Source organism: Notolepis coatsorum (genome assembly GCF_963971535.1).
Source record: "Notolepis coatsorum genome assembly, chromosome: 17".
NCBI lineage: Eukaryota > Metazoa > Chordata > Actinopteri > Aulopiformes > Paralepididae > Notolepis > Notolepis coatsorum.
Genome location: NC_140181.1, coordinates 59,107,513 through 59,126,342, shown reverse-complemented (window position 1 = coordinate 59,126,342; position 18,830 = coordinate 59,107,513). Strand labels below are relative to the sequence as shown.

The following is an 18,830-nucleotide window of genomic DNA, read 5'->3' as shown; positions in this document are numbered from 1 at the left end:
CTCGCACCAGGTTACGGACTTTCGGGGACAGAGCCTTCAGCGTGGCGTCCCCTACCCTCTGGAACTCTCTCCCCCCCCCGAAATCCGCAACGCCCCAACCCTGGACCCCTTCAAAACTGCTCTTTTACACACCTCTTCACCAAGGCTTTTCCCCATCAATTAGTTTAGATTAGATTAGGTCCATTATCCCTTACCTGCCCTAATCCCCCTTTTTCCCCCCTACTTCCCTAGCCCTATTTTTTGTCCTGATTGTGAAGCGACCTTGGGTTCTATGAAAGGCGCTATAGAAATTTGATCTATTATTATTATTATTATTATTATTATTATTATTATTATTATTATTAAGACGCAAAGCCAGTAAGAAATATAATAAAGGTTATCCTATAACCCTAGTTATATGATTACTGGCAAAGCGTCTTGCTTTTTCGGCCCTGAGGACCCCGGGTTGTTTTTTGCATGAAATTCAGACTCGGAAGGGTGAGCATGGCCACCTCACCGGGTTATATACTAACGGAAGTGGGTGTGGCTAGATTTTATTTGATTACGGATCACCATTAGCTGGTGCCATGGAAACCAGCTAGTCTTCCTGGGGTCCACACAAAAAAACATACAAAAACAATTATTGCAAAACTGAATTATTAAAAGTCAGTACTCAACATACAATACACAATGAAACTAACAATTAAGATGGCTAAAATTACATGCAAGCAAAGAAACAGAAAACAAAACAAAACAAAATACAAAATACAGTGTTAAATACAATTTAAGATTGTTTTTAAAATTGAATCTTTTTAAGAATTGCTTTTAGAATGCTCATCAATGTTACTAAAACATCAATTTCACCATACCTTTAAAAAGAAAAAGAAAAACACACAAAGTAATCAGAAGAAGTTTTGGATAACATGGCTGCAGCTACACTCATGCATGACATATATTAATTTCCTTCCGGATTATGGCTCCTTTTAGTTTCTTGTTTTCCGTCCGTATAATATGTAATGGGATCCTATTCCAGTATGTTATGGCTCTATACATTGCAGTTTTCTTTAGAGCGTTGGTTCTAGGCAGAGGTAGGGTGAAGCGACTACTTGAAGCATGTCTGGTATTATGGTCATAGCTAGATAGATGTAAGGTGCATGAAAAAGGTCTTTCAACGTGCGACCAAGTGCGAGCATAGTCCAATAGGCAAAGCAAGACGCTTTGCCAGTAATCATATAACTAGGGTTATAAGATAACCTTTGTTACGTTTTCCGGAAGAAGAATGATTATTACTTGTCTATTTCACAATGATGGATTATGATTATGATTTTTTTTAAACAACAGGATCAAATGACTTCCTGAATGTTAGACAAGTTGGGCAGAAAATAAACGGTGGAGCTGAAAAAATGCATTGGATGGTTTAGAAGAAAAAAGATTGCCTTCACTGCGGCTTTCAGCGCTGGTGCCGTGGGATTTGTAGTCCTTTATAGTGCATTGACTACAGACGTCACAATTAAGTGGCTTTTCTTATAAAAATCTAAATACTGGCTCTAACAGATACAATACTATGGCCCATTTGACATCAACTATCTATCGTTCAATATGTGAAAAAGAAAAAAAAATTCATCCATACATTCCCGTTTAATACCGTGGTGAATATGAGTATAGTTTTAGAGTGATCCTGTCTAATCTCAGAAAACTATGCTATGCAGCAATACGTGCATTTCACTAAAAGCATTGCCGTTTCTCGCCTGGACACGGTACTATTTCGAAATCAAATCTATATTATCGGTATTATGTTTCATCATGAATGCATGAAAGGGTGGGGGGGGGGTTGTTTTTTGATGCTTTGATCGGCACCAACAGCATACGTTGTGGAGTAACGTTACAGACACATGTTGTGATCGAGGTGAAGTCATGGTTGGATCACAGCAGGATTGATATCATATAGCCCTTACCTTCACTAGGATGTACCCCAAAAAGAATATTCCAATTATCTGATTGCGAGTCCCAGTATTGGTGTCGATCGTGTCGCCAACATAATCCGCCACACATCATGCATCGGGAGCATTTGATGCTTCCCAATCCGATCGGGACAACCGCTCAACTTGCCTGACAAAGAAAAATCCGACCGGAAACATTTGATCGACGCACAGGCCAAGATATAATGTTTCAAAGGGTGCTCGATACTGCCACCTGGGTGGATGCGGCCGGTATTGCACTTTGCCATTCTCAGGATGATTCCCCATGTTAACCCCGAGTCCGTGTGCCTGTAATGAATGGAAATGTCGAATAAAAGAAATAACGATGAAAACCTGACTATACTCGGGTTTTCAGGGTCCTAACGCTCAACGCATGGCGAGATAACCCGACTATCATCGGGTCTGACGTCCAAAGAGTTAAGGGAGCACATATACTTATACTAAGTCCTCAAAAAAGATATGTTGGTGCACCTCTGACTAAACTAAAATCTTTATTGTACCAGAACAGTGGGCTACCTTGTGGATCGCCAGCCATTGACGGTTGGTCCGTGGACCATCAGCTCCTTGGAACTGAAATTATCTTCATGACCTGAAGAGCTGACCACGACAAACCCTATCTTCCTAGGCATCCCTCCAATGGACACTGTAACAGGAGGGCAAAGAAAAGGAAAAGCATAGGCCGGTTAATTTTAGAGCCTCACAAATTGTAACCAGTGAAGCACTCACAGACCGCTCCAAAATAAATGTTTCCAGGTTAACACAGTGTGAAGATTGTCTGTCCTCCCAGCAGTGGTACCTCCGGCTTGTTCGGCAGGGAGGGGATCTGGGGGAGATAGCGTGAAGCTCAATGTGCGCGTCACGCTCTCCCAGTGAAACTCCCAGCTGTCAGGTGAAAAAAGGTGGCTGGTGGTGACTCCACATCGGAGGAGGCACATGGTAGTCTATACCCTCCCCAGACCGATAGAGGAGGCATGTGGTAGTCTATGCCCTTCCCAGAACGACAGTAGGGTTTTGATTGATTGATTGATTGAAAACTTTATTAACAGATTGCAGAATGGGTACAATACAGTACAGCTCAATACACACAATTGTTAAGGGGATGCAGACCAGAGAAAGACTTTCGTCTTGTTTACATCAGGGTCCCCCATTTTCAATTCATCAGTACATATATGACATACATGACATACAGATACAGTACTGCTACATCTATACATTTATGACATACCAGATTTGCAAATACAGTACTGTTTGTGATACAAAAAGAGTCCAGAAAAGAGAGTATATACATTTGACGTAAAAACTGTACATTGGGGGAGGTTGGGTAGGTGGGGTGGGGGTTGGGTGGGTGGGGGGCTGTACATTGGAGGTGGTTGGGTGGGTGGGTGGGGGGGGGGGTGGGTAGGAGGGGTGGGGGGTAGGAGTGGTGGGTGGGGAACACTGTACAACTATACAAGCAAAACTGTACATTGGAATATTGACAAAACCATACTTGGTCATTTACTGTACATTGGAGGGGGTTGGGTTAGGACATTTACAGGGGCCAGTTTATAATTGCAGTCCCCCGTAGGTGTTCTTTGAGAGTGGTTTTGAAAGTGGGTAGTGATTCACATTCCTTTACAGCTTTGGGTAGGGCGTTCCACATTGACGTGGCATAATTGCGAAACGTGTTTGTCCCTTGTTTGAGCCGAATCTGGGTTTAACATGATTTGTGGAGCTCCCTCTGGTGTTGTGATCGTGGTATTCACTGACCTTTGGGAAGTATTTTGACATGTACGATGGGTACCTTGGTCGTGTAGTGTATCTTGTAGACCAGGCCCATTGCAAGTTGCTGTACTCTGTCGTCTACTCTAAGCCATCCTAGGTTGTCAAAGTGGGCAGGGGTGAGGTGGGTTCTAGGAGTAAGGTCAAGCAGTAGTCTGACCAGTTTGTTTTGAGATGTTTGTAATTTTGTTTTTAGCGCCTTTGAGGTGCTTTGGTACCATGAGGTGCAAGCATAGTCGTAGTACCCTTGAATGAGTGCTCCTGCCAGAGTCTTCAGGGTATTCTTGTTTACCAGAGAGGAGATCCGGTACAAGAATCGAGTTTGTTGGTTGACTTTTTTTTATTACATTGGATGCCATTTTGTCACAGGAAAGATTAGCCTCTAGGATGGAAACCAGGTAGGTAATTTCATCTTTCCTTGTGACAATATTGTCACCCACTGTAACTGAGAAGCCGTCGGTCTTGCTGAGTTTGTTATTTGAACCGAAGAGAATGGACTCTGTTTTGCCCATGTGTAATGATAGTTTGTTATCAGCGAGCCATATGCAGATTTTGCCTAGTTACGAGCTGAGGGTTTTTTCAACCTGTAACTTCTTCTTGTCAGAGACCAGCAGGGCTGAGTCGTCTGCGAACAAGAAAAAATTGCAGTCACAAGCTGACGACATGTCATTTGCATAAATTAGAAACAGTAGTGGTCCTAGTATGCTTCCTTGTGGAACACCACCTTGTGGAACACCACAGGGTAATGCAACGACCAGGAGGGAATTCGAATAACGACTAAATTTGGTGATGGGATAAAAGGCAAACAAAACAAAAAGGTCTGTCTAGTCTGTGACAACCATCAAATCATGCTGGGTAACGTTAGTTAGTAGCATCCATTATTCTCCACCCATGTCTTAACTGAAGATTATCCACTGAGGAGATTATTTGGAAGACCACAGGACCATGGCAAGCTGTTCAAATAACAATGTTATTAATTGTCAACATAGTCACACTGAAAGTTAAGTACGTTTTAGCCAACATGTCCTTGCTGCACCGTTTATTACTGGTATGTTAAAGGACCTCGGATAACGTGAGGATGTATGTTACTAAGGAGACAACATGTCCCAGGCATTAGCCAACCAGTCAGCTAGCTGCTCTGCTGTTTTAGAAATGTAACTTGCTAACTTCAAGTAATTATAATGACAACTGACACGCAGTATAAACCATCTGTTATTGGTACACCGTATTAATGAAGTGAAAGTGTCGCGTAGACTATTTCAAAGATATCTTACCACGAACATCACAACAATGTTGACAGTTTGCCGGAGTCCCATCTCATCTCCATAACCACCACTGACAACAACCAGTGTAGACATGCGCACACCACAGGCTTGAGGTGTCGTCGGACGCGAAGCATTGTGGTATATGGTGTTTTGTTTTTAGGTCGTTTTAGCTGGTAATGCTACATTCGTTTATGGTCGGGGGTGGGAAGTTGGAAGTGGGAAACGCTTGGAATCATGGTCCATTCGGTCAGTCCTCGTCAAGTCGGAAATGTATCATGTGACCAAAGAGGGATGACAGGGATGACACAGTACCTACTGTCAATTAATCATAACATATATGACATACATGACATACAGATAGACAGTCTATCTGTATGTCGTGTATGTCATAATATTATGATGAATTGAAAATGGGGGACCCTGATGTAAACAAGACGAAAGTCTTTCTCTGGTCTGCATGATGCATCCCCTTAACAATTGTATTGAGCTGTACTGTACTGTACCCATTCTGCAATCTGTTAATAAACTTTTCAATCAATCAATCAATCAATCAAAACAAGACAAGTCTTTCTTTGGTCTGCATCCCCTTAACAATTGTGTGTATTGAGCTGTACTGTACTGTAGGCTACCCATTCTACAATCTGTTAATACAGTTTTCAATCAATCAATCAGGCGGGAAAATTAATGTGAGACGATGTCCTCACTGAAAACGCAACACCAGTTGTAAGCCAAACGGACTTGTGCAATATCAACTGCTTAATATCAGGAATGCGCTATTAGGTCTTATTTAAAGTCAGGACCAACCAGAAGCGAGGCAGCAGATTCAGACAGATTATTCAACATTTCTTTCTTGATGAATGAAAACTTTATTTAACAGATTGCAGAATGGGTACAATACAGTACGGCTCAATACACACACTTGTTAAAGGGATGCAGACCTGAGAAAGACGTTTGTCTTGTTTCCATCAGGGTCCCCCATTTTCAATTCATATAGACATTTATGACATACACAACATACATGACATTTATGGCATAGGGACATATAGGTATTTAGTACTGATACATTTGTGACATAAACGGTATTCAAATATACAGTACTGTTACCCCTAGATCCTGACAGAGTATATACATATGATGGGGAGGGGACTGTACATTAGGAGGGGGTGGGTGGGTGGGAGAGAGATATACATATACGGCGGGGAGGGAATATATACATGCGGTGGGGAGGAGACTGTCTATTAGGAGGTGGTGGGGGTTTTGGGCATTTACGGTGGCCAGTTTCGAATTGCAGCCTCCCGTAGGTGCTCATTAAGAGCGGTTTTGAATGTGGGTAGGGATTCACATTCCTTTACAGCTTTGGGTATAGGGCGTTCCACATTGATGTGGCATAATTGCGAAACGTATTTAGTCCCTTGTTTGAGCCGAATCTGGGTTTAACATGATTTGTTGAGCTTCCTCTGGTGTAGTGGTTGTGGTATTCACTGACCTTTGGGAAGTATTTTGACATGTACATGGGTACCTTAGTCGTGTAGTGTATCTTGTAGACCAGGCCCATTGCAAGTTGCTGTACTCTGTCGTCTACTCTAAGCCATCCTAGGTTGTCAAAGTGGGCAGGGGTGAGGTGGGTTCTGGGGGTAAGGTCAAGTAGTAGTCTGACCAGTTTGTTTTGTGATGTTTGTAATTTTGTTTTAAGCGCCTTTGAGGTGCTTTGGTACCATGAGGTGCACGCATAGTCGTAGTACCCTTGAATGAGTGCTCCTGCCAGAGTCTTCAGGGTATTCTTGTTTACCAGAGAGGAGATCCGGTACAAGAATCTAGTTCGTTGGTTGACTTTTTTTATTACATTGGATGCCATTTTGTCACAGGAAAGATTTGCCTCTAGGATGGAACCCAGGTAGGTAATTTCGTCTTTCCTTGTGACAATATTGTCACCCACTGCAACTGAGAAGCCGTCGGTCTTGCTGAGTTTGTTATTTGAACCGAAGAGAATGGACTCTGTTTTGCCCATGTGTGTAATGATAGTTTGTTATCAGCGAGCCATATGCAGATTTTGCCTAGTTCCGAGCTGAGGGTTTTTTCAACCTGCAACTTGTTCTTGTCAGAGACCAGCAGGGCTGAGTCGTCCGCAAACAGGAACAAGTTGCAGTCACAGGCTGACGACATGTCATTTGCATAAATTAGGAAGAGTAGCGGTCCTAGTATGCTTCCTTGTGGAACACCACTGCTCACTGTGAGGGGGGGGGATAGAGTACCGTTTACCTCTACCATCTGTTCTCTCCCCTCCAGGTAGGATTGCATCCAGCTCACTAATAAGCTATCAAAACCAATTGCTTTTAGCTTGTCAATCAGAATGGAGTGATTGACAGTGTCGAAGGCCTTTTGTAGGTCCAGCATGACCATGCCGCAGAATATGCCCGCGATGCAGGTGGTTTGAGCGATTTTTACACATTTCACTGTACAAACATATTTCTGATGATGTCTCATAATAAAGTATGTGGTCGGTCATTCGAGTGCAGCTTCCTGTTTTTTCAGAATTTCCGAGTTGACGAGGACCGCCCGAACGTAAAACCATACCCGAGTTTGCGACCAGGAACTTATTTTTTTAACTTTTTTTTACTGTATGAAGCACAATCTCAAGGGGCTCATACAGAACCAAGTATTTCACTGTAATGTACATTATATGTGACAAATAAAACAAAACTTGAACTGCGAGTATGAGGGCCGACGTTCCACTCTACTGGTTAAAGCTGCTTACTCATGAGTAGTACGTTCATTGATAAAGAAAAATAATGTCCACAGCCGCTCCAGTGTAAAACAAAGATATCCAAATGGTTTATTTCTCTTCCACAGCGAAGTCTTTCTTTCATCTTCTTCTTCTTCTTATTTGAATTTCCGGCAGTGTAGACGCATCGTGGCGTATTACTGCCCTCCACAATTCTTGCTTCGCCCACACTTGAGAAAGTTTACACTCTTCTTCTTCTTCAAAACACATTTCTATCGTCTCTGTCTCCTTCTTCTCTGCTCCTCTTGTCATACAATCACAATACAAACATCATCTCCTCTTCTTCTTCTTCTTATTTGAATTTCCGGCAGAGTAGACGCATCGAGGCGTATTACTGCCCTCCGCAATTCTTTTTATGGGCTCTTCTTCTTCTCCTTCTTCTCCTTCTTTTTCTTCTTCTACTGGACCCCGTCATCACCTACATTGTCCATTGGAGTGCAGCTACTGCTGCTACTTCCTGTCTGAGCCCCCCTCCGCGGGATTTCTTATACTACACTAGTGGTGTTCCATCTTTAGGCCTCTTCAACTCACACTTTCTCCTTCTTCTCTGCTCCTCTTGCCTGTCCAATACTAATACATACACTAACGCTATATCCTCTGGTACAACTCTGAAGCATGCAGAAATGTCAGCACTGCCTCTGTGATCAACTGGTGGTTCTCATTATCCATGCCAAAGAATGATTTAAGAGAGAAGGAAGATACTCCCAGCTCTACCAGACTTTTATAAAAGATTTCCCTCTCTTTCCTATACCTTTCACATTCTAGGAAGACATGCCCGACAGTTTCAGTCTCTCCACATTCACACACCCCATCTGGATGTTTGCCCACAATGAACAAGCTACTGTTCAACCCACAGTGCCCCAGCCTCAGTCTACACATCTTCACCCTATCACTCCTTGACCCATATCCCTCCACCTTAATCTTGACCCGAGGCTGCAGAGAGAAATAGTGCCTTCCCTTGGTCCCCCTTTCCCACTCATCCTGCCACTCAGCCTCAACTCCTTTCTTTATCTTATCTCTGAGTTCTACTCTTCCCATTGAAATACCTATCTCTTCCTCCCTTCCCAGGCTCTGTTTGGCAAGGGAGTCAGCCATCTCATTCCCCGCAATCCCAGCGTGTCCCGGGACCCAACAAAACTCCACTGACCAGCCTGCCTTCGCAATCCTATATAAAACCAACATTATTTCCTGAATGAGATCAGGGCGAGCTTTAGACCCACCTGCACTCAGAGCCATCAGTGCAGCAGCCGAGTCAGAGCATATAATCACCTGGCTTGGTCCCACTTCCTCCACCCACCACAATGCCCAGAGGATGGCAAGCAACTCTGTCACAAATACTGAGCTGCCATCGGATATTCTTTGTCCCTTACCGATCCCTAACCAAGGCACCCACCACCCAAATCCTGCCCTCCCACTTTCAGGATCCACAGAGCCATCAGTGTACACCTCCAGAGCCCCTGATTCCAGAAGGAACCTCTCTATTTCCTCCACAATCTCGCCCTTATCCTCCTCCTTCAAGAACCTAAGTTCAATGACTCGATCAGGCAATAGCCAAAATGGCACTGATAGCCACCGAGTGTGCTCCGCCACTCCCCCCTGATGCAGTCTCAACTTCCTGGCCCACTGATCAATACTGGCCAAAAAAGGTTTATACTTATCCCCATCTCCTGAAAGTAAACACCTAGCTGGGAAGGACAGACTTGTCCCACTCAATTTTGCCCAGTACTGTAGCCCTAACTTTACTCTCCTCAGGTTTAGGGGCAACTCCCCCATTTCCACCAATAGTGCTGAAGCAGGGGTGGTCTTAAAAGCTCCACAGCAGATTCTCAAAGCCTTGCACTGAAGCACATCCAGCTTTCGCAAATTAAACTTGGCCGCAGAGCCGTACACATAACAACCATAATCAATTGTTGACCTGATCATCGCCTGGTATATCATGCACGTGGTCTCTCTATCCGCTCCCCACCCACTCCCAGCCAAACTTCTCAGCACATTCACTATTCTTTCACACTTTGCCAGGATTTTCTCTATATGAACAGCCCAATTCAATCTTTCGTCAAACCAAACTCCCAAAAATTTAAACACCTTTACTCTCTCTAAGGGAGATCCATACATAACCAGCCTTCCCCTAGGCACCCTCTTTCTAAAACCAAAAATCATATAATTAGACTTAGAGGCGGATATTTTAAAACCCCACTTGTCTCCCCATTCCTCTACATCCCCCAGAGCTCTTTGTACCTGCTTTAAACAATACTCAACATTCTTCCCTCTTTTCCATATGGCCCCATCGTCCGCAAATAAAGACAACCCATATCCTTTTCCAATTTGCCCAAAAATGTCATTAATCATCACATCGAAGAGGACCGGGCTAATCACGCTTCCTTGCGGGGTGCCATTTTCTATTTTTACAGTTTTTGAGGTTTGCCCCCCCACACGTACTTGGATCGTCCTGTCTAATAGAAAATCCTTTATCCAATTAAACAATCTCCCTCTAACTCCTAGGTCATACAATTTCAAAAGCAGCCCCTCTTTCCACAAAGAGTCATACGCCTTCTCAATATCCAAAAATACACTTATCACTACTTCCTTATTGTCAAAAGCCTGTCTAATGTCCTGGTCTAGAACAGCTACTGATTCCATTGTAGACCTGCCATTTCTAAACCCATTCTGATACCCAACATAAAGATCCTTACTTTCTAAAAAGTAAACTAATCTATTAGTAATCATCCTTTCCATAATTTTACACAATACAGACGTCAAGGCTATGGGTCGGTAAGACCCTGGGTCAGCCGCTACTTTACCTGGCTTCAAAATAGGAATGATGACGGCATGCTTCCACTCCTTTGGCAAGCAGCCTTCTAGCCACACATTATTAAACAAACCCAGTATTTCAATCATTACAAATTCGTCCAAATTCTTAAATAATTCATAGGATAATCCATCTCTGCCAGGCGTCGTATTTGCACCAGCCTGGATAGCATCCCCTAACTCTTTCATTGTAAAGTACAAATTAATCAGATTATTATTTTCTGAGCTTCTTCTCAACTTCCACTCATTCTGCGATAGCAGTTCAGACCTCTTTCTCCCTCTCTCCTCCCCCAGACTCCCAGAGTTATGCACTGCCTGAAATGCCTCCACCAGCATGTCTGCCTTCTCTTTATTGGTTACTGCTTCTACCCCCCCCTTCTGAATCACTGGAATCGAGCTTTTTTTATATATTCCAGCCATTCTGTGTACGACTGCCCACATCTGCCTCACAGAAGTCTCAGGGCCTAGTGTTTCACAGAACTTCCTCCAACTACTCTTTTTAGCATCTTTAATAACTCTTCGTGCTACTCCCCTTAACCTCTTATATTCTACTGACTGGCACAACCCTGGATACTGTCTCACCCTCTTGTATGCTTTATTCCTATTCCTTACAGCTACGTCACATTCTTTATTCCACCAGGGAACCATCCTTCTAGCTCTGGGTTCCTCCTTCATAGGGATTGTGCCCTGCGCTGCCCTATGTATCATCTCACTAAGAGAAGCATTCCACTCGTCTACACTCCCCTCAGAGTCAATCTCTCCTACCCACTTTCGGGCCGCCTCCAAGAACTCTTCCCAATTAGCTTTAGAAAAATTATACCTGGGCACCCTCTCCTCGATTTCTATTATCAGATCCCTTCCAAATTTGCACAGAATAGGACAGTGGTCGCTTCCCATAGTATTACTATCCAGCGCTTCCCACTCTCCAACCCTAGCCAAACCCGAGGAGGCAAAACACAAATCTATGTGACTGCAAGTATCCCTTGTGACATCAAACCTAGTCGGTCTATCATCATTTATCATAACTAGCTCATGCTTATCCAGGATCTCCTCAACCACGACTCCATTACTGTCCTTACTATTGCTTCCCCACAATGGGTTACGAGCATTAAAATCACCGACCCATATAACTGGACCTCTCACCTTCTGCATAATTTCATCAAACTCAGGCAAAATAAGTTGTTTACACGGATTATATAAATTAAGCACCGTTATGGGACTATGGCTCTGATTACTCCAAACTTCCACTGCCACACACTCAAGGTTAGATGTTATGTCCAATGCCCTATACTGGATCCCTTCTCTAACGAAAGTTGCACACCCTCCGCCTCTTCTACCAACTCTGTCTTTTCTTAAACACTCATATCCTGGAATAACAAACTCAAGGCTAGGTTTCAGCCACGTCTCCTGAATGCAAATTAACTCAGGTTTCACTATGACTTCCTCCACAAATCTTTTTAACTCCTGTCCATTAGCGATCAGGCTCCGGGCATTCCACTGAAGAATACAGAACATCAGTGATCTAATCCTCTTTCTTCTTCCTCCATACTGCTGTCCCCCTCACTCTCCCTGTCTGTCGTCCGCCCCCTGCCTATCTGCCCACTTATCTTCCCCTTCTCCTTTGCCCCTAGTGCACACGACTGTTCACCCCCACTTTTCTTCTCATTCTCCTTCTTCTCCCTCTCCTTTGCCCCTCTACTCCTGCATTTCTGCCATTCAACCCCACTTTTCCTCTCCTTCCCCTTTGCCCCCAGTGCAGCACCCTTGCCCGGCCGCTGCCCACCCTCACCCAGCACCCCACTCTCCAGTACAGTATGGATTTCATCTGGCCTTATCCCTACCCCCAAAAACCTCTCAGCTGCATTAGCCACCGTTCGACAGACGTCAGACTTTGATTCACCGTCCTTCACTCCCGCCACCACCTCTACCATGAAAGCCAGAAACGCTGTCTTGGTCATTATCATCACCTCATCCTGAGACGCGGCTGGCAGACCAGGTCCAGACCGAGACGCATCGGAAATAATAGGAGGCGCGGCTGACAGAGTTGGAGCAGATTGCTGACTCCCCTGCTGCACCCTGTTCACCCCCTGTCTCCTTTCCTTCTCTTTCACAGTCGCAACTGACTTAACTGCCTCGGCATATGACACCTTGTACTGATCCCTCACAGATTGCACTTCCTTGGCCTGAGCAACATATGCACACCCACGAAACGCTACATGGTGTTCCCCTCCACAGTTACAGCATTTGGGAACCTCTGCATTGCACTCCTTGATCTCATGACCCTCGCCACACTTCGCACACTTCTGTTTCGCCCTGCAAGCCCCTGCAATATGCCCGAACTTCTGGCACTTATAGCAGCGCAGCGGTGGCCTTACATACTCTCTCACGGCGTACGACATGCTCCCTATATACACCCTGACTGGTAACACTGCGTCTGCAAATGTTACCACTACTGGCGCTCCTGAGCTCCCCTCCCTTGCCTTGAATCTATAGACACCACTGACAATTCCTCCCTTGATATAACCCTTAATGTCCTCCTCGGTCAACTCACCGCAAACCCCGTAAATGACTCCTTTTAGCCCCTGCTGTCTCTCTCCAGGGATAATTGTCTCCACCCCCACCTCCATCACCATTGTCAACTTCCCAGCTGCTTTAAACTGTACTGAATCCTTGCAGCATACTCTCAGCACGCCGTTTGACAATGTTATGACATCATACGTGTGACATGATCACAAATGTTCTAGAATGTTTGGTTATGACATCATACTGTGACATCACAAATGTTCTAGAATGTTTGATTATGACATCATACTGTGACATGATCACAAATGTTCTAGAATGTTTGATTATGACATCATACTGTGACATCACAAATGTTCTAGAATGTTCTATTATGACAAATAAGACGGTTCAATGACTTTATCTAAATCCAATCAATATTCCTAATGCCGTTTCAATGTAAGGTTATAAAAATAAACATATAAACTAAAACATTCATATAATACAAACCTAAATAAAGCTTTGGCTCCTCTACACCTAGTACGAAGTCGGAATGTCCGACCCCTGAGTTATAATCGAATGCAGCATTAATTCTGGCTGCGTCTATCCTGCGCCGAAGGACCGCATCGATCAAGTTCCACAAAACGTTTTCGACAACTTCCTCTCTTGGTTCCGGGTAGTCTAGCAGAGAGGCAGCATGGACGACTTGGAGAATTGGCCAGAAATAGAAAGAGCAGCAAAAGAGAAGAGACGTGAACTCGTGTTACAAGGCGCATTAGTCGACGAGAGAATCGCTTTAGATGGGGGACTCGATTCTAGCATTTATTCTCTCACGCTCCTGAATTACCTGGAAATCAGCCAGTGTCCGAGTTTGACTGAGCTACAAGAAGGCATCAAAAATCTAACCAACCTCCAGAGTCTCATTCTTTGCAGGAATAAGCTCGCGTCAGTCCCAAAAGCCATCGGAAATCTTAAGTCCCTCAAGGTTCTGGACCTTTCGGTCAACAACCTCCGAGAGTTGCCTGCAGAGATCACCCAGCTGGGGGAACTCAACACTCTCAATGTGAGCTGCAACAGCCTCGGGTCCCTGCCAGAGGGACTGAGCCGGTGCACCAAGCTGTCCACCATCAACATCTCCAAGAATGACATCGCTGCTCTACCCGCCGACCTCTACTCGCAGCAACTGGAGCTTCTCAGCACCGTCGTTGCTTCCGACAACTCCATCGAAGAGCTGAGCGCAGATGTTTATAAGCTGTCTGGTCTGAAGGTGAAATCAGTTTGTGGTGGGCCTGTCTGAAAAATGTGTTTGTGGTGGGCTGCCAAAATAACTAAGCAGAGACAGAGTATGCTATGAGAAACACTGGAGAAAGGGATTCTCCAGTGTTTACAGGCCCAATTGTTTTGGGTCATTGTCATCATGAATAGATTAATGATGGTGACTATTAAGAATGTGCCAATACCTCCTATATTTGTTAATAGCAGAAGATCAAAGTGCTCCGATCCTGACTAGAGCTTTGATTCGGAGCCAGAACCACTGCAGCAGCTTTGGACTTGAGTCTAAACCTGGCAGGTCGGGCCAGGACCAATCGGTTTCAGACAGAACTCTACTCCTGTGATTATAGTGTAGCCAAAATTCTTATCACTGTATTCTTTTTCATATCAGTAGATATCTATAATAGCAGAGTATACATAGTGTATGAAATATTGCTTAAAAAGGTTAATTTCTGCTTCTAACTGAAGACGGCAAACACCATTGTGGTTTAGAATAAAGTTACAAAATATTTATTTTCAGAATACCTTAAACGCAAGGGAAATGCCCACCACTACAAAGCTTGGCAGAGGAAATAACACAACTTAGTTATTCAAATATATAATTTATTTTATTTCAATTATTGTTGACATTCGTTTATTTCCCAGCCCTACTTCTCTTCCGTTTCTTTATTTTATAAAAACAAATAAAATTCTCCCCCTTTTCTCTTGCAGGTCCTGGACCTCTCCAACAACAAGCTGACCGAGATCCCTGCAGACCTGGGGGACTGTTCCAAGCTGAAGGAGATCCACTTCAAAGGCAACCGGCTGAAGGACAAGCGCCTGGAGAAGATGGTGAACGGCTGCCAGACCAAGTCCATCCTGGACTACCTGCGTGCCGGCGGCAGGGGCAAAGGCAAAGGAAAGCCAGTGCAGCATGGCGAGGACGCGGGGGACAAGCCGGAGGCGGGCGGGCGCAACAACGCGGACCGCAAGAAGAGGCAGCACAAGAAGAAGAAAGGAGAGGAAGAGGAGGACGAGTTGGAGGAGTTGAGCAAGATGGTGGTGAGGGTCCTCCACGTCGCCGTCGATGACGGCACCGCTGCGGCGTTCACGGTGACAGTGGCCGCGGAGGTGAAGGATGTGCGGCCATATCTGGTGTGCTGCGTGGTGAGGGGTATGGACCTGAGGTCCGGAAATGCACTAAAGAGGTTCCTGGTGGCTCAGGTAACGTCACAGCTTTCACAAGGAACACCATGCAACTAGGGCTGCTCGATTATGGCAAAAATCACACTTATTTTGATTGATATTGAAATCGTGATTTATAAAAACAACACAATTGCTCATTGATTTGAGAACATCGTATGCCAACGACTAGATTCGTTTAACCTTCTCGACCGAAGGCTGCCTTTTTCTGTCATATTCTACAAGTTACCTAAGACGTTTCAAAATAACTGGAATAACACGCCGTGAAGGAAGGGTGCACTGCGTTTACAACACAAGATCAAATTAGAGCAACGCGGCTTGTGGCACAGTAATAGTTTTTATCTCGATTATCTTGTTTTCATGATCGTGGGAAGCTCAAATCGTAATTGAGATTGAAACTCGATTAATCGCCCAGCCCTACATGCAACTATAGACAGACACGGGTGCAACACATGCCAAGCAGTCACCATAAACTCCCCTGTTTTTTCAGACCAAGCTTCATGAAGACCTATGTGGTAAGAGGACCACGGCAACCATTGCAACTCACGACATGCAGCTCCTCAAGGGGCCGCTGGTGTATGATGCTAGACCCCCAGCAGAGCTAAAGGTACCAACACATTTAACTTTCAACTCTTTCCACAGGAGCCAGTTATGCTTTGTAGGCTTGTTGCTGTTGTTATTATTGTTGTTATTATTATTTCTCTAGGCAATCATGACCTGCTCATCTTTCAAAATGCAAAACGATCTATTGCTGATGTGAACAAATGTCTAATATTATTGGCTCATGTGCTGCATGACATACAGTCGGGTCCATAAATATTTTGACATTGACAACATTTTCACAATTTTGGCTCTGTACACCACCACAATGGACTTGCAATGAAACAATGAAACAACATGTGCTTTAAATGCAGACTTTCAGCTTTAATGTGAGGGTATTTACACATAGATCAGGTGAACGGTGTAAGAAACAACCATGTCTATATTTGCCTTTCCCCCTTTTTAAAGGACCAAAAGTAATTGGACAATTGGGTGCTCAGCTGTTCCATGGCCAGTCGTGTGTTATTCCCTCATTATTTCATTTATAAGGAGCAGACAAAAGCCTAGAGTTAATTGTGTGGTATTTGCATGTGGAATCTGTTGCTGTCAACTCTCAATACGAGGTCCAAAGAGCTGTCGCTATCAGTGAAGCAAGCCATCATTAGGCTGAAAAACCAAAACAAACCCATCAGAGACATGGCAAAAACATTAGGTGTAGCCAAATCAACTGGTTGGTACATTCTTAAAAAGAAAGAATGCACTGGTGAGCTCAGCAACACCAAAAGACCACAGAAAACAACTGGTGGATAACTCAGTGAATTGTTGCCCTGGGCCCTATTCCCCGTACCTGGTTCAACTAAGTCGATCAAAAGTCCCATTATCCAGATTCAATTAACCCAATGTTTGAATCCGCGCTTTCCCTGTTCCTCGAACGCTGATTCAGTCTCGTTCATTCGAACCAGACTTGATACTCAGGATAAGTGTGCACGGCCGCCTCACCTAAAAAGACAGCAAGTGTCGATCGCAGAAATCCTGATTTTCTAACGGCATTGATTGATTGATTAAAAACTTTAACAGATTGCAGAAATGGTACAATACAGTACGGCTCAATAGCCTCGCCGACAAGTTAAATGCATAATCTATAGGCAAATTTTAAGTTACCCCAATCAATCAGATTATATTTCTTTAAATGTGCTGCTGGCAGTAGGCTTAATGGAATGAATAATCAAATGAGATCTTGCTAGCGAAAATAATTAGTTCAACTGTTTCAGAATAAGGATAAAAACAAGCCCAAATAGTATATCTAATTGATACGAATTATATTATGAGGATATCTGTACTGTATGTGCTTAGGTATTATGTACTATATAAATACATGGTTCCCAAAGAGAGGCTTGGAGGGAGGCTTGCACGCAGTTACACTATTAATCAGGTTTTAATCTGTTTCGGACATAATCCAATGCATTGAATTGATTACCCTTTGGTTTATACCAGTGACACCTCATGTTCATCATCAGATAACAGTGCTTGAAAAGATAAATGCATTTTCTCAAATTCATTCATCAAAAACGCCAAAGGCTCATTACATTTATCAAGTCACGTCACATCATCAAATCCATCAAATAGCGCATCTCCTCATATATTTTAAACCCAGTTACAATATCACTAACGTGTGACACTGTCACAGTGACAGTGATACAATTAAACACTCCACAGATTCAGATTACTCATAATTCATATCCACAATCCGCGCATAGACGCTTCATATGCTTGAATGAAACACAATCCGGGCGCTCCGTTAAGCAAATACACAGCGAAGAATATTAAACTAATCGGAGCCAAACGCCCGATAGGTTTCATTCATTAAAAATATCCCAGCGGGATTCACATTTGCAATGATCCGTTTAGTCCGTTATTAAAATAACTGTGTCGCGAGCGGCGTATCCGTATAACTATGACGTGCATTATTTAGGACAAAGTAAATTTAGTATCAGCATTTTAGGTCTATTATTTTACATTTCAAAAGCCCCCTCTAGGAAAACGAAGCACAAAAACATAATTCAGAATGGTATAATGGGATGTAGACTGTGATAATTATTTCAGGAAGCGAGCTGGCATTTCTTTGCGAGGGTGTGGCCATGCAGGTTATCCAGCTAACTGAACTAAACCCTGCTCCGGAGCAGGTTCAAACTTTCTGATCTGTTACCATAGCGACTTAGAATATCCGACGTCGGTGAACGGAAATGTCTGGCTTAAGTCAAGCTATGCTGAAAATTATCCGGCTAACTCAGTTAGCCAGGTACGGGGAATAGGGCCCTGGTAAAGAAAAACTCCTTCTGAACAGTTGGCCAGATAAACAACACTCTCCAGGACCAGGAGGTAGGTAGGCATATCTGTCAAGTCAACAATCAAGAGAAGACTTCACCAGAGTGAATACAGAGGATTCACCACAATATTAGGGATGCACCGAATGGGAAATTCTTGGCCGAAACCGATACAGAAAATAGGAAACAGTTGGCCGAAAACCGAATGCCGAAAATGATTAATAGAAATATGTATATATAATGTATTTTTTTTGTTCAGCTACCTGATTATGACAAAAGACTTGATTATGGCTAAACTTAACTTAAATAATATTAATAAAAGTCAAGTGCATTTTCTTTTCTATGTAGGATAACTACAACCAAGTGCATTCAGAACAAAGCCATGGTGCTTTAAAACTGCATAAAGATCTGCACACACAAGAGGGAGAATAGCTTATAG

General features: G+C 43.7%; 2 protein-coding genes across 4 annotated transcripts in view; one reads left to right on the top strand and one right to left on the bottom strand.

The window, feature by feature from the left end:
• Positions 1 to 5,059, bottom strand: part of cep104 (centrosomal protein 104) — a 192,174-nt gene extending 187,115 nt beyond the window's left edge. For all 3 annotated transcript variants that reach the window (XM_084332767.1, XM_084332768.1, XM_084332769.1), the window contains exons 1-2: positions 4,994 to 5,059; positions 2,475 to 2,601 (exon numbers count right to left, since the gene is read on the bottom strand). In XM_084332767.1, coding sequence (XP_084188893.1) covers positions 2,475 to 2,587 — 113 coding nt within the window. In that variant the 5' untranslated portion in view covers positions 2,588 to 2,601; positions 4,994 to 5,059. The remainder of the gene's footprint in view (positions 1 to 2,474; positions 2,602 to 4,993) is intronic.
• Positions 5,060 to 13,751: 8,692 nt separating this feature from the next.
• Positions 13,752 to 18,830, top strand: part of lrrc47 (leucine rich repeat containing 47) — a 36,970-nt gene continuing 31,891 nt past the window's right edge. Inside the window, exons 1-3 of the mRNA XM_084332774.1 lie at positions 13,752 to 14,340; positions 15,057 to 15,548; positions 16,018 to 16,134. Coding sequence (XP_084188900.1) covers positions 13,771 to 14,340; positions 15,057 to 15,548; positions 16,018 to 16,134 — 1,179 coding nt within the window. The 5' untranslated portion in view covers positions 13,752 to 13,770. The remainder of the gene's footprint in view (positions 14,341 to 15,056; positions 15,549 to 16,017; positions 16,135 to 18,830) is intronic.